At 53.3% G+C, this 25,576-nt stretch overlaps 2 protein-coding genes across 2 annotated transcripts in view; one reads left to right on the top strand and one right to left on the bottom strand.

The window, feature by feature from the left end:
- Window positions 1–1,065: 1,065 nt before the first annotated feature.
- The window catches only part of COMMD7 (COMM domain containing 7), a 911,502-nt gene continuing 886,991 nt past the window's right edge, over window positions 1,066–25,576 (bottom strand). Inside the window, exon 10 of the transcript XR_007498887.1 lies at window positions 1,066–1,084. The gene's annotated coding sequence lies outside the window, so the exon portion shown is untranslated. The remainder of the gene's footprint in view (window positions 1,085–25,576) is intronic.
- MYLK2 (myosin light chain kinase 2) lies at window positions 7,628–19,773 on the top strand (the record flags this gene model as incomplete). Its single annotated transcript, XM_049779506.1, has 11 exons — window positions 7,628–7,974; window positions 8,817–9,109; window positions 11,497–11,602; window positions 12,066–12,159; window positions 13,918–14,027; window positions 14,115–14,256; window positions 17,564–17,634; window positions 17,733–17,861; window positions 18,411–18,563; window positions 18,681–18,813; window positions 19,534–19,773. Coding segments are annotated over 11 exons (1,659 nt in total), but the record flags the coding sequence as incomplete, so codon positions are not given.

Raw genomic sequence — 25,576 nt, 5'->3', positions numbered from 1 at the left:
GCTTGAGTTGGGTGCTGGCTAGGGCTTTCCATGAGTCTGAATGGTCTTACTAAATGCTAGGGAGTCAGGGTTCAAGCGGCCAGCAGAGCACAGGAGATAAGAGCTATGGCAGGCACTCCTCAGGGGCTCCCAGGCCAGGGCCAGAGGGAGTGTCCAGAGGCTGCTCTCTTTGGAGTCGGAAAGGTTGTTGCTCAACTCTCTATTTTCCATCACAGCCTAGCAGGGAGAGGGTCAGGCTGGGAAATGTCTCCTCCAAGCAGGTCCTTTTAAAGCCTCTTGGCTCTATTCCTTTCCTCCAGGAGCCAGAGCAGCAGTTGCTCCTTAGAGGAGTTAACCCCTTCCCTGCCAAGGAATCTTCCCAGGCAGGGGATAGCCCAGGCTTCTGGAATGCAGGGCCACCCAGGGCAGGAGGCCCGAAGAGCCGTGAACTCTGGCTGGAGAGCCTTCCCTCCGGCCTTGTTAAACCCAACCGGCATAATTGCATCCTGCTGACCTTAATTCCCCTGGCCGTAAGTTTAATTGGTCCTGGCATGGCCCCATTTCCGGCCCTGCCCCTAGAGGCAGAGGGCAGCAGCACAGCTGGTGCAGGTCAGGAAAGCCCCTTAAGGGTGGTCAGGGCCTGGCAGCCCCCAGCTGGGTGGAGGAGGGTTCCCCAGTGCCCCACCCCTGTGCCTCCAAGGAAGTCTAGAGGAGAAACCAGGACTCCCAGGAGCAGCTGATGGCAAGCTTCGGGAAGCAGGCCAGGCTCATATCCTGGCTGAGGAGAGCTTGAAGGAGGCCCCTTCCTCTGGTTGTTTCTATGGCTGAGACCCCACAGGACCACAAGTACTGGATCAACTACTCCTCATACACGTGTTGAGTTAATGCAGCCCCACCCTGCAGATGGGCAAGACACAGAGGATTTATGAGAGACTGGAGAGATTAGCACAGCAGGTAGGGCACTTGCCTTGCACGCTGCCAATGTGAGTTCCATTCCCGGCATCCCATGTAGTCCCTCGAGCCTGCAGGAGTGATCTCTGAGTGCAGAGCCAAGAGTAACCCCATTGGCAGGTCCAAAAATAAAATAAAACAAAAGCAAAAAAGCCTCTGAATGTTTATATGTTTATTTGTTAAGTGTCACAGGACTGGCTGGAGAGATAGCACAGCAAGCGACCAACCCAGGACCAACGGTGGTTCAAATCCCGGCATCCCATTTGGTCCCCATGCCTGCCAGGAGAGATTTCTTTTCTTTTCTTTTCTTTTCTTTTTTCTTTTTTTTTTCTTTTTTGGTTTTTGGGTCACATCTGGCAGCACTCAGGGGTTCCTCCTGGCTCTACGCTCAGAAATCGCTCCTGGCAGGCTTGGGGATCATATGGGATGCCGGGATTCGAACCACCATCCTTCTGCATGTAAGGCAAATGCCTTACCTCCAAGCTATCTCTCCAGTCCCCGATGAGAGATTTCTGAGCACAGAGTCAGAAGTAACCCCCGAGTGCCAACCCCTGAGTATGGCCCCAACCCCACCCCCAAAACTATGACTACTATGTCATGTCCACTTTCCTCCCTCACACAATCCTCTGAATCCCCTCTACCTTTTCAGGTGCTTTTTTACTTATTTTGGGGGTTGATGCCAGGGGTTGCACTCAGGTCCTGTATCTGTGAGCAAGTATTCTATCATTGACACATCTCCGGCCCTCAATGGGACTTGTCAGAGGACAAAGGGTGCCCTGGAAGCTGCTCAACAGAGTCCTGGTGTCTTTGGTGAGGTTGAGAAAACAACTGCAGATACTCAGGAAATGGAAACTTAACAGGCAGGGAAGAAAGTCTGCAGAGGGGCTGGAGTGATGGCATAGTGGTGGGGCGTTTGCCTTGCATGAGGCTGAACAAGGACTGACTGCGGTTCAGTCCTCCAGTGTCCCATATGGTCTCCCAAGCCAGGAGCGATTTCTAAGTGTAGAGCCAGGAATAACCCGAGTGTCGCTGAGTGTGGCCAAAAAAAATAAAAAGTCTGCAGATGTCTCCCCTGGATGTTGATCCCCTGGGGAGGGTCTCAGGTTTTTCAGCTGAGTAGTTTGGAGCCCCTGGAAAGCTGTGTGGCTTTAATTTAATTTAATTTAATTTTTTTATATTGGTTTGGGGGTCATGCCCAGCTGTGCTTAGGGCTTACTCCTGGCTCTGTGCTCTGGAGTTACTCCTGGCAGGGTTCCATATGGGGTGCTGGGGATTGAACCTCAGTTGAGCGCGGGGCCCCTGGCGGATTGTCTGGCACTTGGCCTGGCTCCTTTTGGGAGGATGCTTGGAGCTGGGTAAAGGCCTTGGCAGAGTCAGGCAGCCTGTGGGTACTTTATCCACCACAGGGGTTGACAATCAGACCCACAACAACCAGATGTCAGCGGGGCCATCACAGAGTGATCCCAGATACCCAGGCATGAGCCTCATTGGTCACCCAGTTATTTACTCACCAAATACTGCTGAAGACACAGTGTTGGGGACACACAAGCAGCTTCTAACCCTACCTTGAGGCGCTCCCAGGCTCTTGGTGGTGGGGATCAGCCTAGAGCAGCACTCAACAACCTCTCCTCACCTGCAGACTGGCTCCAGCTTGCGTATGGGTCCAAGGCAGTAATTGCTGGTTTCCAACCTTTCCTCTCCTCCTGATTGGCACTACCTACATCCTGGTGCCTGAAACCCACTGTCATAGCACGATGACCAACATTTTGTTGATTTTGCTTTTGGGGACACACCCTGTGATTCTCAGGGCTTACTCCTGGTTCTGAGCCCTGAGATCACTTCTGACAGGGTACCTGATGGGGTACCAGGGATTGAACTCTGGTTGGCCATTTGCAAAGCAAGCATCTTCCCCTTTGTACTCTCCTTGACCCCGTGGTCAACATGTTACTCTAAAGCAAGACATGGTGTGAGGATCGCCAAAGAGCACCAGGACCCCCCCCCCCAAATAGACACAGACAGGAACTATTTCCTCCCTCAGAGGACTATAAGACTTCAAGGGGTTCCCCTGGGTGAGGAGGCCAGGCATGGATGGGCCATTTGAAGGAAGAAATAAAGCTCTGGACAATTCTGGGTCAATTTTCTTCCTTGAGGAATGACTTAAGGCAACTTACCCCGCCCCTTTTCTTTTTGATTTTTTTGTTTTTGTTTTTGGGTCACACCCGGCAGCACTCAGGGGTTACTCCTGGCTCTACGCTCAGAAATCACTCCTGGCAGGCTCAGGGGACTATATGGGATGCCGGGATTCAAACCACCGTCCTTCTGCATGCAAGGCAAACAAACACCCTACCTCCATACTATTTCTCCGGCCCCAACTTCACCACTTTTCTACTGATCTCTGCAGAGACATGTAACTGCTCCAGACTCCAAGTATGCTGGTTTTTAGTCTGAGAACTCTGGGATCTTCCCAGAATGAGAATGGGTAGCTCCCAACCCCCAGCCAAGAAGCTTTGGCAACCACACCTATAGCCCACAGACACTGCTATGTCAGTTCATCGGTCCTGCTCTAAAGAGCCTGAAATTCCTTATATACACATACATGGTTGCACAACATCTCCAAAGTTTTTTATACTGACATCCCTGTAGAAATGCACCAAACTGGGGCTGGACCGATAGCACAGCAGTAGGGTGTTTGCTTGCACGTGGCTGACCTAAGATGGACCCAGCTTCAATCCCTGGCATCCCATATGGTCCCCTAAGCCTGCCAGAAGTGATTTCTGAGCGCAGAGCCAGAAGTAATCTCTGAGCGACGATAGGTGTACCCCCCCCAAAAAAAAAATAACCCGCACCAAATTAGATGTGAAAGTATCACAGAAGCTACCTAAGCTCAACAAAGGCAGTAACACAGAATGCTTGACTAGCAACAGCTTAGTAAATCCTCAGCCCAATGACTGACCTCATTATGAGATATGACAACTTTCACAAACTTTTGATCTTTTTCTTTCTTTCTTTCTTTCTTTCTTTCTTTCTTTCTTTCTTTCTTTCTTTCTTTCTTTCTTTCTTTCTTTCTTTCTTTCTTTCTTTCTTTCTTTCTTTCTTTCTTTCTTTCTTTCTTTCTTTCTTTCTTTCTTTCTTTCTTTCTTTCTTTCTTTCTTTCTTTCTTTCTTTCTTTCTTTCTTTCTCTCTTTCGCTCTTTCTCTTTCTTTCTTTCTTTCTTTCTCTCTCTCTTTCTCTCTTTCTTTCTTTCTTTCTTTCTTTCTTTCTTTCTTTCTTTCTTTCTTTCTTTCTTTCTTTCTTTCTTTCTTTCTTTCTTTCTTTCTTTCTTTCTTTCTTTCTTATTTATTCTTTCTTTCTCTCTATATGTTTTTTCTTTCTTTTTCTCTCTTTATTTCATTCTATTCTTTCTTTTCTTTCCTTTTTTTTTTTTTTTTTTTTGCTGTTTGGGCCATTCCCAGTGGTGCATTGGGGTTCCTTCTGGCTCTGCATCCAGATGTCACTCCTGGCAGGCTCAAAAGACCATATGAAATGCCAGGGATCAAACCCTGTTGGTCACGTGCAAGACAAATGCCCTACTGGCTGTGCTATTGCTCCAGTCCCTTAACAATTTTCTTTTAGTAAAGTTTTCCTTTTTGATAATTCTATTACTAATTTGTCATAACAAGCAATATTAAGTAAATCATACCTGCCAAGGGGGCAGACTTGGGGGAGAGTGAGAAATGGGGGACAGTGATGGAAGGAATGTTACAGTGGTGATAGGATTAGTGTTGGAACATGAAGGCCAGAAATAACTGAATACAGCAACTTTGTAAACCATAGTGTTTAAATAAAGTGAAAAAATATTATGATAATAGAGATAAAATTAATAGCAGGCTCTCAGGAAATGGGCTGAGAAACTATGTGTGCCAAGTGAACATGCATACAACATCATTTATTGTTTATGTTACCCCCTTTTGCCAAATGAGATTATAGTCTACATTCAAGTTTGAGTCTTGGGGGGCCAGAGCGATAGCACAGCTGTGAGGCATTTGCCTTGCTCACAGCTGACCCTGGACAAACCTGGGTTCGATCCCCAGCATCCCATATGGTCTCCTCAGCCTGTCAGGAGCGATTTCTGAGCACAGAGCCAGGAGTAACCCTTGAACACTGCCAGGTGTGGCCCCAAAACAACAATTAAAAAAAGTCTGAATCTGATTTTCTGTTTATTTTGTTTCCTTTTGGAGCCACACCTGGCAGTGGACAGGGGTTACTCCTGGTTCTGCGCTCAGAAATTGCTCCTGGCAGGTTCAGGGCATGATGCTTGGGGGAGCAGGTGGAGCTGACATGGAAGCGGCCTCCTGTATATCCAAGCATGCATGCTCACTCTTGAGCTCTCTGCCTGGCCCTACCCCTGGCTGCCCCCACCTTGGAGTTGCTTTGGCTTAATTCATCATGGCTCCCTCAGTCTCTCTGTCAGCCTGATTCCTACAGTGGCGCTTCCTCCATTTGACAGGACTGAGGTGAGGGAATGGCCCGAGGGAACATCTGTCATGATCAAGCCTGAACCCCAATTTACTCCATAGCTGTTTCTTAGGGACTCTGCAGACTGATTCCCACTTGGAGACAGACAGCCTCTGTGGCACAAATCCTCTTGATTATACCCCCTCTTTTAGCTAGAAACCTGCAGGGCTGCGGTGATCCCAGGTTGCACTGTGATGATGGGTCCTGGCCCAGCTCCCTTTTTTTAGGTGACCACTGAAAGGATGCAGATGGGCTCTTGGGAGACATCACAGAAGCACCATTAGGTCTGGACCCTCAGCCATGTGCCAGGCCTCCATCTTCATAGGACCCCCAGCAAAAATTGTATTTATTTATTTGGTGTGTGGGCCACACCCAGTGGCACTCAGGGGTTATTTCTGACACTGTGCCCAGAAATTTCTCCTGGCTGGCTCAGGGGACCATACGGGATGCCAAGGATCAAACCCGGATCCTTGGCAAGCAAGGCAAATGCCCTTTCCACTGTGCTGTCGCTCCAGCCCTGCAAAAGTCATTTTTAAAAGAAAAGGAGAGAGAGGCAGGAGAGATAGCATGGAGGTAGGGCATTTGCCTGGCATGCAGAAGGATGGTGGTTCAAATCCCAGCATCCCATATGGACCCCCAAGCCTGCCAGGAACGGTTTCTGAGCGTAGAGCCAGGAGCTAGCCCTAAGCGCTGCAGGGTAAGACCCCAAAAACCAAAAAAAAAAAAAAAGAGAGAGAGAGAGAGAGAGAGAGCGAGCACAGGGGGTAAGTCACTTGCCTTGTGTGCAACCAGCCCAGGTTTGAAATCTGGCACCACAAATAGTTCTTTGAGCTCTGCTGGGACAGACCCCTAAGCACCGCTGGGTGTGGCCCCAAGTCCCTGACCCCTATAAAAGAAAAGCTTTGGGGCCTGCAAGCAGTCTGCGCAAGTGTCTCTCGCCCCATCTTGCAGGGGTACGGAGCTGGTCCTGGGGTCAGGAAAATGGGGGGGGGGTGTCAACTGTTCCCCCAGAGTCCCAGGCACCCCCTCCCTTTTTTCTTCCTGCTTGTGGCCACACCGTTCTCCACCCCCTCGGTCCATGGGAAGAATGCCGTGTCCTCTGAACGGGGGCCAAGAGTGACAGGTGGTGGCAGTCGGCTGTGCGGCCCCCGGTGTAAGAGATCCTTCATCCCCGCCTCCTGACCACGGCCCCAGCACTGCCCAGGCAGCCGCCGACCAGCGGACACGCAGCCTCCAGGATCCCCCTCGGCTCCAGGCACCGTCCGGCAGACTGGCACCCCTTTGCCTTCTGCAGCTCCGAGACTCAGGTTAGAGGAGCAGACGAGAAAGAGCGCACACCTCCCTACTCATGGCGGCAGCGCATGGAGCAGCGGAGCTGGGAGGCCAGAAGCCATCAGCAGGTGCCATGCTGGGGCAGCCGAGAGAGGAGATTGGGAAGGGAGAGATGGGACAGCCTGTTCATGGGGGTCCTGAATCCCAGGCCTGTTTGTAGGGTGCAAAGGGGACCCTGAAATCAAAAGGCTCATGGGGTAGGGTTGAGTTGCCTAACTTATGGAGCTCTCCCTGGAGAGATTTTAGGAAAATGGGACAGATGCCTCAGTGGGTGCTACCTACATTCAGGGCCAGGACTGGGGCAGTAAGGCCCCCCGAGGACCAGCAACAGGGGAGGTTGAGCAGCCTGGCTGCAGGCTCCTGAGGCAAGCTCTTCCAACCTCCCCTGGGGAGTTCCTAGCTGCCCTGGGCACAGGGAGGCTGGCAATGAAGGAGGGGAGGAGGGTAGACCCGTGCTTACCAGCCTTTCTCCTGCTTTGCAGACAAGCCCCCCACAGGTACAGTGAGTGAACAGCCTCCCACTGCAGAGAAGGAACTAGAAGCAAAGAAAGAACCTTCAGCCCCAGAACTGAAGAAAGAAGCTGATCTCCCAGAAGCAAAGAAAGAATCTGGGGCCCCGGAAGCAAAGACAGAATCTGGGATCCCAGAAGCAAAGAAAGAATCTGGGGTCCCGGAAGCAAAGACAGAATCTGGGGTCCCAGAACATAAGAAAGAGTCTGGGACCCCAGAAGCAAAGAAAGAATCTGAGACCTCAGAAACAAAGAAAGAATCTGGGACCCCAGAAGCAAAGAAAGAATCTGGGGCCCCAGAAGCAAAGAAAGAATCTGGGACCCCAGAAGCAAAGAAAGAATCTGGGGCCCCAGTAGCAAAAACAGAATCTGTGGCTCCAGAACCGAAGACAGAATCTGGGGGCCCAGAACCAAAGAAAGAATCTGATCCAAACATCCTGAAGAAAGATGCCCAAACCCCTGGCTTGGAGAAAGGTGCCTCAGTGAGCAGCCAGGGCGCACAGGGGACAGAAGATATGAGTGGGGCTGCTGCAGAGGGCAGCACTGGGCAGCCAGCTGCCCTGCCCCAGCAGACCACCACCGCCACGGCTGCTGTCCAGGACCTTGGAGAACCCAGGGCCAAAAAAAAGGAGGTGGAGGCACACGCAGCGGCCAGAAGAGGTTCACCTGCCTTTCTGCACAGTCCCAGTTGCCCAGCCATCTTGTCCAGGTGAATGCCCAGACCCGGGAGTGGGAGGGTCTAAGCTCTGTCCCAATGGGCCAGGCTTAGCTCCTCTTTGCAGTGGGGGTTATGCAGAGGGGGCCTGGGACTTCACTCCGTCCAGCCATCTCCCTGGCCCCAAGCACCTCTCCCTGAGAGCCTGACACCATTCTCTATGCTGGCTTGGCCTGCTGTGTAGAATGCTCTTTTCCCATGCATCTTCCTACCTTTGGGACCCTTTATATAGACTCTGTGGTGACTCTCAGAAGCATGCAGTCTAAGGTGCACTCCTCGCCTCTTCTCTGGGCACTGAAATCCAGAGTTTCCTTTAACTTTATACTCTTGGGTCTAACCAAGCCCAGGGCTTTGTCCCCAGAGATCTAAATATAATTATCAGTAAAATATGGAAAGATGAATGACCTAATCCAAAGGAAAGCATTGCTAATGCTTTCATCACCATAATGCAATGATTACTTGAACGCAGATTGCATGAATGGGGTTATTAATGATTTATTATAAATGAGAATAGCAATACTCACCCTCTTGGTTTGAATTTTGCATTAATCTGAATTGTATCACTATAGTTTTGAGAAATCAAAAAGCTGTATTTCATCTTCATATAGTCTTGACCAAATACAAAATCCCATCCCTAATCTATCATAACATATTAAGCATGCCGAGAGCCCAATGTGTAACCACAGGTACTCGTGGTGTTATGAATATACCTTGGCTGCCAGGAGGGCTGAAATAGCTTCGAATTGTGGAGGAAGCTCTAGAAGTTTTTGACACCTGCAGAGTCCATGCAGGTTCCAGGCTGCTAAGGATGTCGCCTCTGTGTTCTCATGTTCTAGCTCTGAGAAGCCAGCGGCTGTGAAGCCCCCGAAAGAAACATCAGAGCTCATCTTTGAAGGGGTACCTGTGACCCCTGGCCCCGAAGAACCCAGCCCAGCCAAGACTGCAGGAGAGAAGGTCTTGGCAAGCAACTCCAAGGAAGGAGACAAGGCTCCTGGCCAGACTGGCCAGGATAAGGAGCAAGGGGACACCTCGAAGGGGACAGCGATCCAGGCTGTTCCCTTGGAGAGACCAGAGGTGGGGCAAGCCCTTGGCCTCAGCATCCGGGAGGAGGACTGCTTCCAGATTTTGGGTAGGCAGGGGTGGGGGTGGAGTAGGGCGGGGTGCTCTGGGGTGAGGGAGGAGGGAAAGGGGCTCCCCACTCTCCCCATTTGGAGGATGGAACTGCTCCGAGCCATGTCTCCCTTGCAGGAAGAAGATTTTTATTTATTTGTTTTTGATAGGTGGGAACTGAAAGCTCAGAAAAGGGAATGCGAGGGGTGGAGCAGATGGAGTAGGTGGGTTGTAGCGGCCTGGGTTCAATCCCTGGCATTCCATATTATCCTCTGAGTATTGCCAGGATCAATTCCTGAACGCAGAGCTGGGTAGAGCCAGAAGTAATCACTGATCCCTGCTGGGTGTGGCCCCCAAACAAAACAAAACAAAAAAACCAAAAAGAAAGGAAGGAAGGAAGGAAGGAAGGAAGGAAGGAAGGAAGGAAGGAAGGAAGGAAGGAAGGAAGGAAGGAAGGAAGGAAGGAAGGAGGGAAGGAAGGAAGGAAGGAAGGAAGGAAGGAAGGAGGGAGGGAGGGAGGGAGGGAGGGAGGGAGGGAGGGAAGGAAGGAAGGAAGGAAGGAAGGAAGGGGCAAAGGGAGGGGATAAATTTTCCTTTTCCCACAACAACCTGAACAGTATTTGAACCTGTCAGGACTGCCTGACCACAGAGCTCACTTTGACTTTCTTCTTGAGCTAAAATGGGAGTAAAAAAGGGAAAATAAAATCATCTTGTGGGCAGTTGAGTTTGAACTGGGTCTGTGGAAGGTTCCTGGGGCCAGGTTTTGGAGTTCAGAATCATTCCTGGGGGCTTGGAGGAAGGTCCTCACAGTGCTGACTGGTGTGGGAGCAGCCACCGAGCACCCAGAGGCACAGCTGGCATGGTCTGAGCTGGTTGATCCTACAGGGCACTGGACTTTGGGGAGCCCCGCATTGAGGAGGCTTGCAAGGGGGGCAGGGCTAGGGGCGGAGTGAGATGGGGTCAGGGGAACCCAGAGTGTCCCGACACCCGCTCCTGCTCTCCGGGCTTGGGTGGCCCAGGAGGCCGGCCAGCCTGCCTGGTGAGCGGCACTGGGCCACCCAGACAGGGTGGGAGGGCCTGGCGGCGGGGTGGCAGCCAAAAGCCCTGCCTTCTCCCGGTTGCAGAGACCTCCCTCCACCCTGCCCCGCCCAGAAACCACATCCCCGGGCGGGTGACGGGCCTGAACCACCTCCAAGGGCTGTCAGATTTATCATCAGCCAGCCTGGCATCCCTGCCACCACCCGCTATTTATAAAGAGGTTTCCATTCTCGATGACTCAGCCCTGCCCGCGCCAGAGCCTGCGCTTCCTCAGCGTGGCCACTAGGTGGCAGCCTCTCCCTACCAACCGGCCCCCCTCGCCGCAGCGACCTCCAGCACTGTCACACCCTTGGTGGCTGCAGTGAATTGGAAGGTGGGGTTCACCCGCCCCATCGGGGCCCAGTATCGCTATCTGGCTCTCACCTTGTCCCTTCCCCTCCCCCTTTCTTTCTTTTTCTTCTCTCTCTTCTTCTCTCCGCTCCTCCCCACCCCTTCCCTCTCCTCTCCTCTACTCTCCTTTCATCTTCCAACTGAAATGACAAGGGAGAGGATGGGCCACATGGTCCAGTCTGTCACCCCTATTGTTTCTTTGTTTGTTTGTTTGTTTTTGTTTTTGTTTTGTTTTTGGGCCACACCCGTTTGACGCTCAGGGGTTACTCCTGGCTATGTGCTCAGAAATCGCCCCTGGCTTGGGGGGACCATATGGGATGCCGGGGGATCGAACCGCGGTCCGTTCCTTGGCTAGCGCTTGTAAGGCAGACACCTTACCTCTAGCGCCACCTTCCCGGCCCCCCCTATTGTTTCTTATTTGGGGGTTGTCTCACATCTGGCAATGCTCAGGGGTTACTACTCGCTCTGCACTCAAAAATTACTCCTCTTGGGGCTTGAGGGGTCCCTAATGGGGTGTTGGGGTTAAATCTGGGTCAGCTGTTACAAGGCAGATGCCCTACCTGCTGTGTTATCTCTCCGGCTGCCAGTCATCCGCATCATTGAGGGAATATGAGTCTGAGGACATGTGTGTGTAGGTGACAGAGCAGAAATGATTCCTCTAGGAGTGATAGCACAGTAATAGGGAGTTTGCCTTGCACACAGTTGCCCAGGTTGGACCTGGGTTCGATTCCTGCCATCCCATATGGTTCTCTGAGCCAGAAGCAGTTTCTGAGCGCATAGCCAGGAGTAACCCCTGAGCGTCACCAGGTGTGGCCCTCTCCCTGCCAAATAAAAAGATTCCTCTAGGTCCTCTATGTCCTTTCTCTGGAGTGATCCCCAGTGAACCCCCTGAGTAGAGTCCAGGCCAATCTGGAGAGGGCGGTACCGGAAGGACCCTCAGGGCAGTGCCTGGCCATGACTGTCACTACTGCTCCCCAGATGACTGCCCGCCACCCCCGGCCCCCTTCCCACACCGCATCGTGGAGCTGAGGACTGGCAGTGTCAGCAGTGAATTCAGCATGAACTCCAAGGAGGCTCTGGGCGGGTGAGAGTTGGGGTCCGGTGTCAGGGGAGGCGGGCAGGGAGCAAATCCTGAGGTCTCAGACCTCCTGCTGCAAGGCCAGGAACACTCTGACCACTCAGACGCAGGTGGACAGACACCATTGCATAGGATTGAGGAGTCACCTGTCTGCTGTGGCCATCACTCACTGTCCATCCAGACTGTCTCCATCATCCCAGTAGAAAACCGAGGTTGTCTTGTTTGGCCCAGGTCCAGCACCTCAGTCCCCCCCAAAGGATTTCCTGCTCTGTGAAAGATTTTCCTGGGCTCACCACAGCCATCATCACATTAGGGTTACCCTTCCATGAACCTCCCTTCCTGTGCCATGGTTGGCTGCTTCAGCCCTTGATTCATTGCTTTAGGAGGGTCTCACAGGGTCTCACAGAGCATAGCCCTCCCCCCAGCCCTGAGCTCAGCAGTCCCCTCTCACCCCATCTTTTCTCTCCAGCGGCAAGTTTGGAGCTGTCTGCACCTGTGTAGAGAAAGCCACAGGCCTCAAGCTGGCAGCCAAGGTTATCAAGAAACAAACCCCCAAAGACAAGGTATGTTGGAAAGAGGTGTGGGGGAGACCTAAAAAGAAACAAACGTGCTCCTGCATTAGGGGGCGCCAAAGGAGAGAGACTGCCAGACCTGCCATCTATAAAATGGATGGACGAAGAGATGAATGGACAAATGAGTGAATGTAAGAAAGAAGGAATGAACAGACTAATGATGAAATTAACCAGTGGAGGAATGAACAAATGAATGAATGAACTAAGGCACGAATGAACAAAAGGAGGAATGAAAGAAGGAGCAGTGGAATGGAGGAATGAAGGAAGGAAGAATGGAGGAATGAAGGAGTGAAGGAATAAATGGAGGAATGAAGGAACAAAGAAATGAAAAATAATGAGGGGAGCAATGAAGGAATAATGGAGTAGTAAAGAAACAAAGGAAGGAAGGAATAGAGTAATGAAGGAATGAAGGAACAAAGGGATGAAAGAATGAATAAAACAAAGGGCTAATTGAAAGAATAAAGAGAAAACAGGAAAGAATAAAGAAATGAACGAGTGAATGAACAAAGCAACAAGTGTAGAAATGAATAAAGGAAGGTGCAGAGGAAAAAATGAATGATGCAGGCACAATTTGTGGAGTGAGGGAGCTGGGTGTGAGGCAGGAGTGAGAGCACCTCTCAGGGAAGTGGCTGGGGTGCAGGCCAGAGGAGTGCGGGGGTGGAGGGAAGGTCATAGGGAAGAAGAAGAGGAGTAGGAAGAGGAAGGAAAGAGGAGGAGAAGGAGGATTTTATTTTCCAGCAGACCAGGCAGGGAAGAGTTTCAAGCAAAGAACCTGGGGAGAGGAGGCCTGAGGCCCCTGAACAGCAGCGGCCCAGAGTGAGGTTATGAATATTCCAGGGTGAGACTTGAAGCCCTCTTGGGGCAGGAGGCAGTAGCTTCTGTGTGGGTGCCTCCCTTCCTGCTCTGAGCACATTTGGAAGCAGTGAGTTTTCAGGGGACCCTGTCATCTTTCTTTCACAGGACTGGATGGGTCTCTGTGGGCAGGTTCTGGGCCTCTAGTGGCCTGGTGAACAGAAGCCAAACACTGAGGCCTCCACAGTTCAAGCACTTTCTCTGCTCCTATTATGTTTTAAGAGGCGACAGGGAACCACTATACAGGACCTAGCCTCACAGGCCCACTTACCCTAGAGGACAATGGGCCACTGAAGGCCTGATTAGGGACTGAGCTAGACTGGGAAGAAGTGAACCCAAGAAGGGCCCAAGACATGGGATGGGTGGGTTCTATACATGCAGGGTGTATAAAGCCTTCGGAAGGCACATGAGAGGGGGAACAGGCTCTGGGGAGGCTGACATGGAGCTGGCAGCACCCCACATGCCAACCTGACTTCCATGGCCAGTTTCTAGGTCCCACAGTGATGCCTGTGTCACAACCTTTCTGGAAGTGGCGAACAGATGGGGTCTGAACTGGCAAGGAGCTGACAGGTTCTGCGGTGCTGCTAGGGCAAGTGGGAGGAGGAAACTGTTCGCAGTAGGATTGGGGTGGCGTTCCTGCAGAGGGAATCCAGGTGCTTGTGAGAAATGGCCACAAGGCAGCTGGAGGGGGCAGTGGAGCCTTTGCATCTGTCCTGGGGTTTAAGGAGAGAGGAAAGGAATGAGAAGGCTGAAGACTGGGGCCTTGGTGTCCCACATTCCTGTTGGAGGAGGACAGAAAGGTGTTCTGGCAGGAATGGCCGAGGGTGCTCCAAGGAGTAGGGGAGTAAGGGTGCAGGGAGTGAAGTTAGTCCCCCCCCCTCCATCCATGGCCTCCAGGAAATGGTGTTGCTCGAGATTGAGGTGATGAACCAGCTGAACCACCGCAACCTAATCCAGCTGTATGCAGCCATAGAGACAACCCACGACATCATCCTCTTCCTGGAGTAGTGAGTGCAGGGTGGAGGGCGGATGGGATGTGGCAGAGGGGTGCCCGAGACCCCACAGCAGGTCTGCAGAGGGCTCTGTGCACGCAGCATCGAGGGCGGCGAGCTCTTCGAGAGGATTGTGGACGAGGACTACCCGCTGACCGAGGTGGACACCATGGTGTTCGTGCGCCAGATCTGTGATGGCATCCTCTTCATGCACAAGATGAATGTATTGCATCTGGACCTCAAGGTACTGCCCGGGTCTCCCAGGGACGCAGGGGTGGCACCCACCCCACCTAAGCCCAGGGCTGTGACAGCTGCTCCTCCCCATGTCCATCCTCCCTCCTCCACCCTTCCTGCTGGATAGCCAGAAAGGGTTACTTGAGTATCAGAAGTACCAGACTTGGGGCCTGAGTATAGCACAGTGGCAGGGCCTTTGCCTTGCATGCAGTCAATCCAGGATGGTGGTTTGAATCCTGGCATCCCATGTAGTCCTCCAAGCCAGGAGTGATTTCTGAGCGCAGAGCCAGGAGTAAACCCTGAGCATCATCGGGTGTGGCCCCAAAACAAAAACAAAAATGAAGAAGTACCAGACTTAGGGCTAGGGTAGAGAGTAGAAATGATGGGCTTCTGCCTGCCCACCTCACCCAGCCTGGTACTAAGCACTTAGCACTTAGGTTTTTGTGGTTCTGTGAGCCGATGTTCGGTGCCTCTCACAGAGAATTTGCAAAAATGGGAACAAGGAGATAATTTAAAGAGCTGTAGTGCATGGCTGAGGCCTGGGTATAAACCCTGAATTGCATCGTGATTTTTTGAGCACCATCAGCAGTGACCCCAAAATCAAAAAGGGAAATTTGAAAGTGTTCCCCTCAGTCTTGACCCCAGGATGGCTCTGTGAATGTCTGCCCACTCACTCAGCTAGCTCTCTGCCGAAGGCCCCGGCCCCCAAGCACAGGGTCGGCACAAGAGACTACATGTGGTGGCTATGAACTCACTCACATGTCTGAGAGTTGAGGGGACCCTGAGAGGTGAAGGGACTCTGGGGGCCCCTGTGGAGTGTAGAGATGTTTCCCTGGTCCTGGATGAACATGGTAGCTAGTAGCAGGGGGCATGACTGAGGGCATTGGGGGGGGGTCTCTGGTTCTGTTCCTAGGAGCCCATAGGTCAGTGGGGAGAAGCAGAGGTCACAGACCAGCAATAAAACAGTCAGATCAATTGTTTTGTTTTTGTTTTGAGGCCACACCAAATGGTTCTCAGGGGTTATTCCTGGCTGTGTTCGGGGATCATTCCTGGCAGGCTCAGGGGATCATATGGGAAGGCAGGAATCAAACCCAGGCCAGTCATGTACAAGACAATTGTCTTACTCACTGTACTATCACTCCAGCCCTAAGATTTTATTTTAAAATAAATTGTAAGCATGTATAAGATTGTGTGTGTGTGTGTGTGTGTGTGTGTGTGTATGTGTGTGTGTGTGTGTGTTTAGAACAGTTTTGTGTTTTTCATCAGAAAGGGGCTTGCCTGGTCCAGTGAGCTGCGAGAATAATCTGGGATCATGTCCCAGGACCCTGGCTGGGGATTTCTCCTAGTCTCTGCTGTTTCCCAGGCTATTGTGCTCTGGGACAGTTCTTTCCTCCAGTGGGATGAGCTAATCTGAGCTGTTAGCATGTTTCTCTGAGAGAAAGAAGCTGTTCAGAAAGGACCTGGGAGCGTATTTTACAAATGGCCCCAAGGCAAAGACATGGTAGCACAGTTCATGACCAAAGGCATAGAAGGGTCAGCCCAGGTGCCGGAAGTCATGTCTGCAGTCTGCGATGTCTTACTCCAAGCACTGACTGGGGCTTCTGCCCTTGCAGGAGGAGCTGAAAATTGTAAAAATGACATTTGGAGAGAAAATCTTTCTTTTGCATTGTTAAATTCCTTTAAAGTGTTTTTGCACTGCTCGCTCAGTGGAGGTGGTGGCCCCATCTGGGAAAGATAGGCCCAGGCAGGAGAGGACTTGCTGGCTTTGCAGAAGCTTCAGCTTTGTGCCCAGCTCTGGGACTGCCAGGAGCTGTGGATGAGCACCTGTGGTTGTCTTTGTTAGAAAAGACAGTGTGTGTGTGTGTGTGTGTGTGTGTGTGTGTGTGTGTGTGTGTGTGTGTGATGAAGAGAGATAACATAGTGGGGGAAAGGACTCGTCTTGCATACAGATGATCTGGGTTTAATTCCAAGCACCCTAAATTGTCTCCTGAGTCCTGCCAGGAATACTCCTTGGGTGTGGGCTCCTCAAAAACATCATGGCATGGAGGCTGGGGAAAGGTCCCTGCTTGAGAAGAATCTGACCCCCAGCCCTGAGTGCTTTGTGCATCCTCATAGGCCACCAGCAGTGGACAGAGTGACAGCAGGGGCCCTGGGCTAGATCAGAGTCCTGGGAACAATCCTGGTTCCATCACTAACTTGCTGGGAGATGGGGGCTATCACTTCTGTGCCTGTACCTCAGTTTCCCCAGAAGTGAAGTGGTCACTGGGAGGGTCACAGCATGCACCCACATGGGCCTGACCAGGTCCTGAAGCTCCCCAGTGGGGTGTCGGGCCCTGAGTTGGGAGCTACCCTCTGAGGTGTCCAAGGCAGGTGGTGGCCTCAGCTTCTGCAACCCAGAATTCTTTTCTTCCTTCCTTCCTTCCTTCCTTCCTTCCTTCCTTCCTTCCTTCCTTCCTTCCTTCCTTCCTTCCTTCCTTCCTTCCTTCCTTCCTTCCTTCCTTCCTTCCTTCCTTCCTTCCTTCCTTCCTTTCTTCCTTCCTTTCCTCCCTCCCTCCTTCTCTCTCTTTTGTTCATTCTTTTTTTTTCTTCCTTCCCCCCTCCCTTCTCTCTCTTTCTTTTCTTTATTCTGGTCTTTGGGCCACACCCAGTGGTGCTCAGAGGTTCCTCCTAGGTCTGTGCTCAAAAATCATTTCTGGCAGGTACAGGGGACCATATGGGATGCCAGGAGTCAAACCCAAGTCCATCCCAGGTTGGTTGCATCCAAGGCAAACACCCTATCTATTTGCTATTTCTCCGCACTCTTTCTTCCTTTTTAAATATTTGTTTTCTTTTGGTCTTTGGGCCACACCCAATAGAGCATAGGGCTCACGTCTGGCTCTCAGGATCACTCCTGGTGGGTTCAGGGGACCATAAGGGATGCTAGAAATCAAACCTGTGCCAGGCAAATGCCCTACCCACTGTGCTATCACTCCGGCTCTTCTTCTTGCCTTCTGGGGGTGGTCCTGACTGGTCCAGCTTCAGGCCGCCCCACTCTCCACTGTAGGCTTCATCCTCATAGCTGCTAGGATGCTCGTCTCTCTCCTGTCTTGGAGTAAAAGGGGAGACGCCTAGAGCTGCCAGTGCCAGGGCCCTGATCCTCGGGCTCAGGAGGCCCTTCGGAGTCTGCATCAGCCAGGCCTGTGGTCCCCGGGAGCCGCCCTCCCTGGCAGCCAGCACCTCTGGCCCAGAGATCCCGGGGCTTGGGTGGACCTGGCGGGGAGAGAGCCACCGGGGTGAGCCGGGTCAGAGGCCAGCCCAGGTCACCCCCTTCTCCCCAGCCAGAGAACATTCTGTGCGTCAACACCACGGGCCATTTGGTGAAGATCATCGACTTCGGCCTGGCACGGAGGTACCCCTGGGTGGGTGGGGAGGGCAGGGCGGGCACCTGAGGTGGGTGGGGGTGCCCTGGAGCCCGTGGGGAGCTGAGCCTGCTGCTCTCGCCCTCAGGTACAACCCCAACGAGAAGCTGAAGGTGAATTTCGGAACCCCCGAGTTCCTGTCGCCCGAGGTGGTGAACTATGACCAAATCTCTGACAAGACAGACATGTGGAGCATGGGAGTCATCACCTACATGCTGTGAGCCCCCGGAGCTGGCACCCAGGGGAGGACACGGCGGGAGGCAAGGCCCAGTGTGGCCGGGGTCCTGCTGAGGTGGTTCCACCCCCACCCTCTCCCTCAGTGAGGGCTTTGGAGGGGCCTGGGAGCGTGAAGGAGAAACAGAAACGGGCACTTTGTACCTATGTGAGAGCTGGAGGAACCAAGACCTCTAAAGTCTGAACATACCAGAAGCTCTGGACCCCAGGCAGCAGATCTCCCATGAGCCCGGGACGGTGGGTAGAAGGGCAGGACGATTATTATTATTTTTTTGTGCACTCATCAATTCCTCTTCTTTACTGTAACCCGGGGAAGTTGGGAGACTTGCGCCCATTTTACAGATGAGAAGAGTGAGGCTCAGAGAGGGGAAGTGACTTGTCCAAGGTCACCCAGCCAGATTCAAAGCCAGGTCTGTCCCACTTGGGCGGCCGGGGGCTTTCTCCGCACACAGTGCTATCTCCTAGGCTCTGTGCCCAACCCTCATCCCCCCTCATCTCTCTCTCTCTCTGCCCCCTGCTTCCCTCCCTGCAGGCTGAGTGGCCTCTCCCCATTCCTGGGAGATGATGATACAGAGACCCTGAACAATGTGCTCTCCGCTAACTGGTATTTTGATGAGGAGACCTTCGAGGCTGTGTCTGACGAGGCCAAAGATTTTGTGTCTCACCTTATCGTCAAGGAGCAGGGGTGAGGCTCGCCCCCAGACGGAGCCTGCTGTCTGCAAGCCCAGTGCCTGTGCGAGCTAGCGGGGCCTGGGGCCCACAGAGGACACTGCCTACCCTCCCACAATTCCCCTCCCCACAGGGCTCGGATGAGCGCCGCCCAGTGCCTGGCCCACCCCTGGCTCAACAACCTGGCAGAGAAGGCCAAGCGCTGCAACCGACGCCTCAAGTCCCAGATCTTGCTTAAGAAATACCTCATGAAAAGGCGCTGGAAGGTACCTGGCCTGGGCAAGAGGCAGGGAGTAGTGAGGGTGCAGGACAGGAAGGGTGGAGATACCCAGGTCTGGCCCCAGCTGCCTGCTTTGTCTGGGAAACTGGGATCACTTTTCTGTCCATCCACCCTGGCTCCTCCCTGGAGCAGTCAGCCCTGGAGGCCGGGCCCAGGGAAGGGTCTCTACCCCTTCACAGGTATCCTTCCTTCCTCCCACCATGGGTAGACCCTGGGGAAGTAGGGGGGCTCAGTTCCCCGGTGGGTTTTTTTCAGTGGGCATTGGGTAGTGGTTAATAAAATCAAGGAAGGCCCTGGACAAAAGATAAATTGTGTGGCGATGAGGGAGTGAGATCCCCAAATAGGTGACCAGCAAGTGCCCCACTGCAAAAAGGGGCATATAGGCAAGGGGGTCCCAGGCCCAGGTCAGAACTAGTGCAAAGGCCCTGGAGCAGACACATGGTTGGGAGCCTGAAGACAGGCTGGAATGAGATAAGCCAGAGAGAGAGACAGTGTAGTATAGTGGGGAGAAGAAGCCGCTGGCTTCTCTGGTTGAGGAATCTGGGAATATGTGGTGTCATGGCTCCTCTGGTGGCCATTCTGGGATCTGACCCTGGGTGTGTGTGTGTGTGTGTGTGTGTGTGTGTGTCTGTGTGGTGGGTAGTGGGAGATGGGGCCATTTTCCATGCATAAAGCTGACAAAAAACCTCTTTCTCACCCTCTGCAGAAAAACTTCATTGCTGTTAGCGCTGCCAACCGCTTTAAGAAGATTAGCAGCTCGGGAGCACTGATGGCTCTGGGGGTCTGAGGCCCAGGTTGGGGGGGGCAGCTAAGGCCTGGACACAACCACACAGGGCCGGGGGCTGAGGCCACACAGCCCTGAAGGCCAGAGCAGACAGACGGCCAGAGTCCAGCGTGGCCAGGCCTGCGTCAGGTTGGGAGGCTCGGGGCTCCCACACCCCCATGCACCAACACGCTTCCCCGATACAGCCGCCTCAGATGTGGCCTGGATCCACCCTGCTCACACCTCCTGGAGGCGGCTTGGCCCCTTGGCCACAGGCTCCTGTCTGTCCTCTGCCCACTCCCCGTGGGTCCAGGACCTAGCTTTACGCCATCTGGGGCATCCCTGGCCTGTGCACATGCGTGGCTAGGGTGGGTGGGCAGGGCCCCCCCCCCCCCCCCCCCCCCGGCATATCAGGCTGCTGTGGTTTCAAACAGGGCAGGAAGGCGGCCAGGCCAGGCCCTGAGCTCCAACTGGCAGGGAAGACAGAGCAGGCTTTGTGCGGGAAGAACTCGCCTCCCGGCACCCCACTCCCAACAGATAAGGCTCCTCGCACCATCTGGCCCGGGCCTGGCCCACGCCCACCTTCCTGGCGACCACCAACATACAGGAACTCCGTGTGCGAGAGGATGGACACCCAGCCTGGGCTCCGTGGAGGGGCAGGAGGGGAGGCCCAGGGGGACCCGGGAGACCACCCCTGAACTTGCCTGAGGGCCAAGAGGGCCCACCCCAGCCACTGTGGGCCCCTCTCCTGGGGTGACCATCGGCCTCCATGATGGGGTCAGCAGGCCCAGGAGGAGCGTGAGGGCTGAGGGCCAGCCCCCAGCCTGCTCTCAGCTTGTGCCTTGTAAATAAATGTACAGCTTCGATGCGGCTCCTTCCTCCTATGTGTGCCCACAGTGGGTGTGTCATGGTTGTCACCGGACACTTCAGGGACTGGGTCCCTGTGCAGGGTGGGACGTACTAACACAGTCCTGGGGTCACACTGACTGCTGTACCATTGGTGGCAGGGAGTGACATTCCCCTTTTTGCCTCAGTTTCCTTATCTGTCAGAGCACCAGGCTACATTTATTGTGCAATTACTGCTCACTGAACTCAGGTCCCCTGCTGTATGTTTATGAACTTGTGGGAGGTGGATATCCTTACTCTCCCCTGTTTGGCGAGGGGGAATCTGTGGCTCTCAGAGGGAAGGATCTCCCACAAGGCAGGTTGGGGCTGTGATGGATTCCTTTGCCGGCTCCCACAGTTTCACAGATCTGGGCTCTGTCTCGCCCTTACATAGCCAAGTGTTAGTCCAGAAGGGAGCTGGAAGTTGTCAGGACAGTGAAGCCCTGGAGGGACTCAGATATGGGGAGTTCTCAGGAGGGTAAGGGGTACAGAGAGCTGCTCCTTCCTGTTGACCTGCCCTGTGGTGCGGGGACTCCATTTGCTGGAGGGACCATCCTAGAGGAAAAGAAAGCTAAGCTGTGATGTAGCACAACCTTCCTGGCCTTTGGATCTACTCAGAGAGAAGACACCCTTGCTGAAGGGAGGCCCTGGCTGGGTCGGTCCCTCACTGGAGGCCTTGTGGTTCCAGTAGGTTCTGCACGGGGGTGCCCCAGGACAGGCAAGCCTGGATGGCTCAGTGCAACCCTGCGTGGTGGCCTTTTATAGTGTCCGGGGAAGCTGCCTCAGGGAGGTCAAAGCTGTGTCAGGGTCACCAGCTCAGTGGGGGCTGAGTTGGGATGGTGCCCCCCCCCCCCCCCCGTGGAGAATCTCTCCTGGCTGGCCCAGCCCTGGAGGGAGAGCTCATCCCCTTCCCTGTTGAGAAGGGGCTTTGGTGGCAAGGGGAGCAGAGTCTTGCTGCTGTGGCAATTCCCACGTAGGGGTCCGGGCTGGGATGTGAGCCCTGGGACTCTGTCGTCAGGGCTGGGGGAACCACTCGTGGACTTTTGCATCTGGGCCAGGCACCCGCCTGCTCTTCCTCCCAAGCCACCTGCCAGCTGGGCCAGGCCTGCAGTTTCCTCCGTGCTCTCGGCCTTGCTGGCCCCCACCCAGGCCGCGCCGTGGCTGCCTTGACCACACAGCATGCTGATGAGGGATGAGTCACCCTGGAGAGGTGGGGGGCAGGAAATGAGATCCAGGGAGAGCAGAGACCCAGGGCCCGGATCCAGTTGGGGAAATCAAGGCCAAAATGAGGCGGGCTACTCCCCAGAGACAGCAATGGCTGGGACTCAAACCAGAGTTCTCTGGTCCCCAGCACAGGCATCCATTTCCTCCTCTGAAGGACAAAAGCCCCACCTTTGCTCCACTCCCCCCACCATGGCTCACCCTGCTGTGACAGAGATGGGATAGGGGAGTCCCATTAAGAGCCAACTCAGGGTCTGGAGCAATAGCACAGCGGCAGGGCATTTGCCTTGCACGCGGCTGATCCAGAACGGACCTGGGTTCAATCCCCGTCGTCCCATATGGTCCCCGAGCCAGGAGTGCTTTCTGAGTGCAGAGCCAGGAGTAACCCCTGAGCATCACTGGGTGTGACCCAAAAATTAAAAAAAAAAAAAAAGAGCCAACTCAGTGGGGGCCAGAACAATAGCACAGTGGTAGGGTGTTTGCCTTGCATGTGCGTGACCCAGGAAGGACTCAAGTTTGATCCCTGGCATTTTATATGGTCCCTGCGAGCCTTCCAGGAGTGATTTTTTTTTTTTTTTTTTTTTTTTTTGGTTTTTGGGTTACACACGGCAGCACTCAGGGGTTACTCCTGGCTCTATGCTCAGAAATCACTCCTGGCAGGCTCGGGGGACTATATGGAATGCCGGGATTCGAACCACCAACTTTCTGCATGCAAGGCAAATGCCTAATCTCCATTCTACCTCTCCAGCCCCCAGGAGTGATTTCTGAGTGCAGAGGCAGGAGTAATTCCTGAGCGCCGACGCTGAGTGTGGCCCCAAAACAAAGCAAAGCAAAACAAAACAAAAAGCCAGCTCAGAGAGGGAAAATGACTAGCCCAAAATTACACAGCAAACAAACTTATAGCATATCCTAGGCAGGAAATGTGCCCAGAACTGTGGCCACTGGACCTCCACCCAGACCCTCACTAAAGCCTGGTCTAAAAAGTACCTGTTTGTTTGTTTGTTTGTTTGTTTTTGGGTAGGGGCCACACCTGGCAGAGCTCAGGGCTTACTACTCCTGGCTCTGTGCTCAAGGAACAATGTGCAATGCCAAAGATTGAACACAGGTTGGCAACACACAACGGCAACAGCCAGTCTGCTGCGTTCTCTCCAGCCCCGAGGAAGTTGCCTTTGATCTGCTGACTCCTTTGCCCTGCTCCCTGGAGGCAGAATGCAGCTTCATGGTGGATCTGTACTCTGGGCTCAGAGAGCGTTTGTTCCCCCTGAGGAACACAGGCCACACAGGAACATAATGGGCTGCAGCCCCTGGAGGAGTAAATGTCTCTCTTTCTGGTGCCTGGTTACAGCCTTTCCAGAGCCCTCACATTTGACTCCTCTGGGAAAAAGCTCCTAGCAGTCACTGCCATCCTTATGGTGAGAGTAAATTTGCCTGTTGGGGTCCTGCCCCTCTGAGACAAGGCCCAGGGCCCAGCAAAACTCATGCTCTGTGGCTTTCAAGCAGTGAATGCCAAGCTGTGAGTGTCCCCTGCCCCACCCTCCACAAAGGCTAGTGGTATGCATCCACTCCAGAGGGCGTCCATCGTAGCGGCAACCCTGGGACCTTTCCTGAGCTCTGTGACTAGGATCACCAGCTATTGTGTGCATGGCGCCCCTCGTGGGCTCCGAAGGGTTAAGCCCCTCGGTGGGACCTTCTCCTAGCTGATCCCAGCCTTGAGAACCTTCCTCCAAGACAACTTCCGGCCTCTGGGCCAGGCTCACAGTGACCACCCCCATGGGTCCGAGGCCACATCTGGTTTGGATTAGCCAGGGCTGGTGACGCGGCCTTTTCCTGTCTGTGTCTAGTGGCCTCGAATTCCTTGGACCCAATGGGGCAGTGGTGGGAAAAGATTCAGCCTGGGACAGAACTGCCCTGAGGATGGGAGGCAGCCAGGATCATGCTGTTGGGAGGAGGGGAGTTGTGGGACTTGCCAGGGTCTCTGTCTCCAACCATTGCCCTGCAGAGGGAAGCTCTGATGGTGCTCTGATGGGTACCTTCCTACCAGCGAGTGGTCATCTCTAGCTGGCATTTCCCATGAGGACACAGATACAAGGTGGCTCTGGACAGCTTTGTGGGGTTCGGGCCAGTTAATGGCAGTGCCTGAGGCAGAGTGAGTGGCTGGCCCATGGGATTTTGGTTGTATTCCCTCAGATGCAGCTATTCTTTGAGTCCCTGTTGCCTGGCCCCCAGCTACAGCCTGGAGGTGATTTGGCTCTAGTGCCTGCTGGGAGGTCTGGGGGTGGGGTGGGGCTCACAGCCTCCGGAACACCAGTGGGTGGGAGGTAGGAGATCAGGGTGAGGAGGCCATGGCCCCCCCAGTGAGAGTGACTTGTGCTGAGAGCAAGTGAGAAGCCGGGGTTTTCCGGAGAGAGTACAGGGTGTGTGTGTGTGTGTGTGTGTGTGTGTGTGTGTGTGTGTGTGTGTGTGTGGTTTCAGGCAGAGGGGACTCATGTTCCCAGCCTGGGAACTGAGAACCAGCCTTTCAGGGTGCATTCCAGCAAGCTTGTATTGGGCATGAAGCAGGAAGCTTCGTCTCAGGACTTGGCTGGGGTCTCCATGGCTGGAGCAGAGATTCTCAGACTTATCTAACCTGCTCTTCTCATCCCCTTTTCAGAAAAAAAAAACAAAAAAAAAAAAAACCAAAACTGAGTGGTCCCCTGAAAATGTGCCCTCCTGAAGCAAACTGACTGTCAAAGACCTCAAATTGTAGTTGAGGCTACTAACTGCCCCCAATAGTGCCAGGCCCTTCAGGTGGCAGTGCCACTAACTCTGGGAAAGATTGGATTAATGTAACTGGGACAATAGAAGGCCGTGGAAGGGTTTATGATTTATTTATTTTGGGTTTTGAGCCGCACCCAGGTGATGCTCAAGGGTTGTTCTGGTTCTGCACTCAGAAATCACTTCTGGCAGGCTCAGGGATACTGAACATACTCAGGAATCACTCCTGGTGGTGCTCAGGACCATATGGGATGCTGACAATCAGACCTCGGTCAGCCCCATGCAAAGCAAGCTCCCTACCTACTGTACTATTGCTCTGGCCCTGGGGTTCTTTGCACGTGGCTAACCAGGATTGATCCCTGGTATCTCATATGGTTCTCTGACTCCCACCAGGAGTGATTCCCGAGTGCGGAGTCAGGAGCAAGCCCTGAGCACTGCTGGGTGTGGCCCCCAAGCCCCCAAGAATAAAATAAGTGGCTTTCTTTTCTTTCCCCTTCCCCTTTGCTGCTGTTGTGACCAGGGATTATGCACACACACTTGGCTGTGGCTTGGACACATTCTAATTGAGAGATGCTCATGTAGGCGCATCCTGGTAGATCTTTTATCTATCTATCTATCTATCTATCTATCTATCTATCTATCTATCTATCTATCTATCTATCTATCTATCTATCTATCTATCTATCTGTCTGTCTGTCTGTCTGTCTGTCTGTCTGTCTGTCTGTCTGTCTGTCTGTGTTTTTTTTTTTTTTTTTTATGGATACACCTGGCGGTGCTCAGGGGTTACTTCTGACTCTATGCTCAGAAATTACTCCTGATAGGGTCAGGGACCATATGGGATGCTGGGGACTGAACCCAGGTTGACTATGTGCAAAGAAAATGCCTTACCCGCTGTGTTATTGCTCCGGCCTCAACACGCTGGCACATCTTTACTTTTGTTGCTCACACCCACTGGGTGGTGTCTGCCAGAGACATGTTGGTGTCATGTCCTGGGAAGCAGAATCACAGGGATGGTGCTCAATAGAGTGGGTGACTCCAGTGGGTGGCATCAAACTGGCAGCCTTGGGCCCTCCCACAGCCCCTTTCCATGTGGTGCTAGTGATTAGTGATCTAACATGTGAGGGCA

The sequence above is a fragment of the Suncus etruscus genome, chromosome 9 (genome assembly GCF_024139225.1).
Source record: "Suncus etruscus isolate mSunEtr1 chromosome 9, mSunEtr1.pri.cur, whole genome shotgun sequence".
Taxonomy (NCBI): domain Eukaryota; kingdom Metazoa; phylum Chordata; class Mammalia; order Eulipotyphla; family Soricidae; genus Suncus; species Suncus etruscus.
The sequence above is the reverse complement of the archived record's forward strand: the minus strand, read 5'-3'. Positions and strand labels throughout refer to the sequence as shown.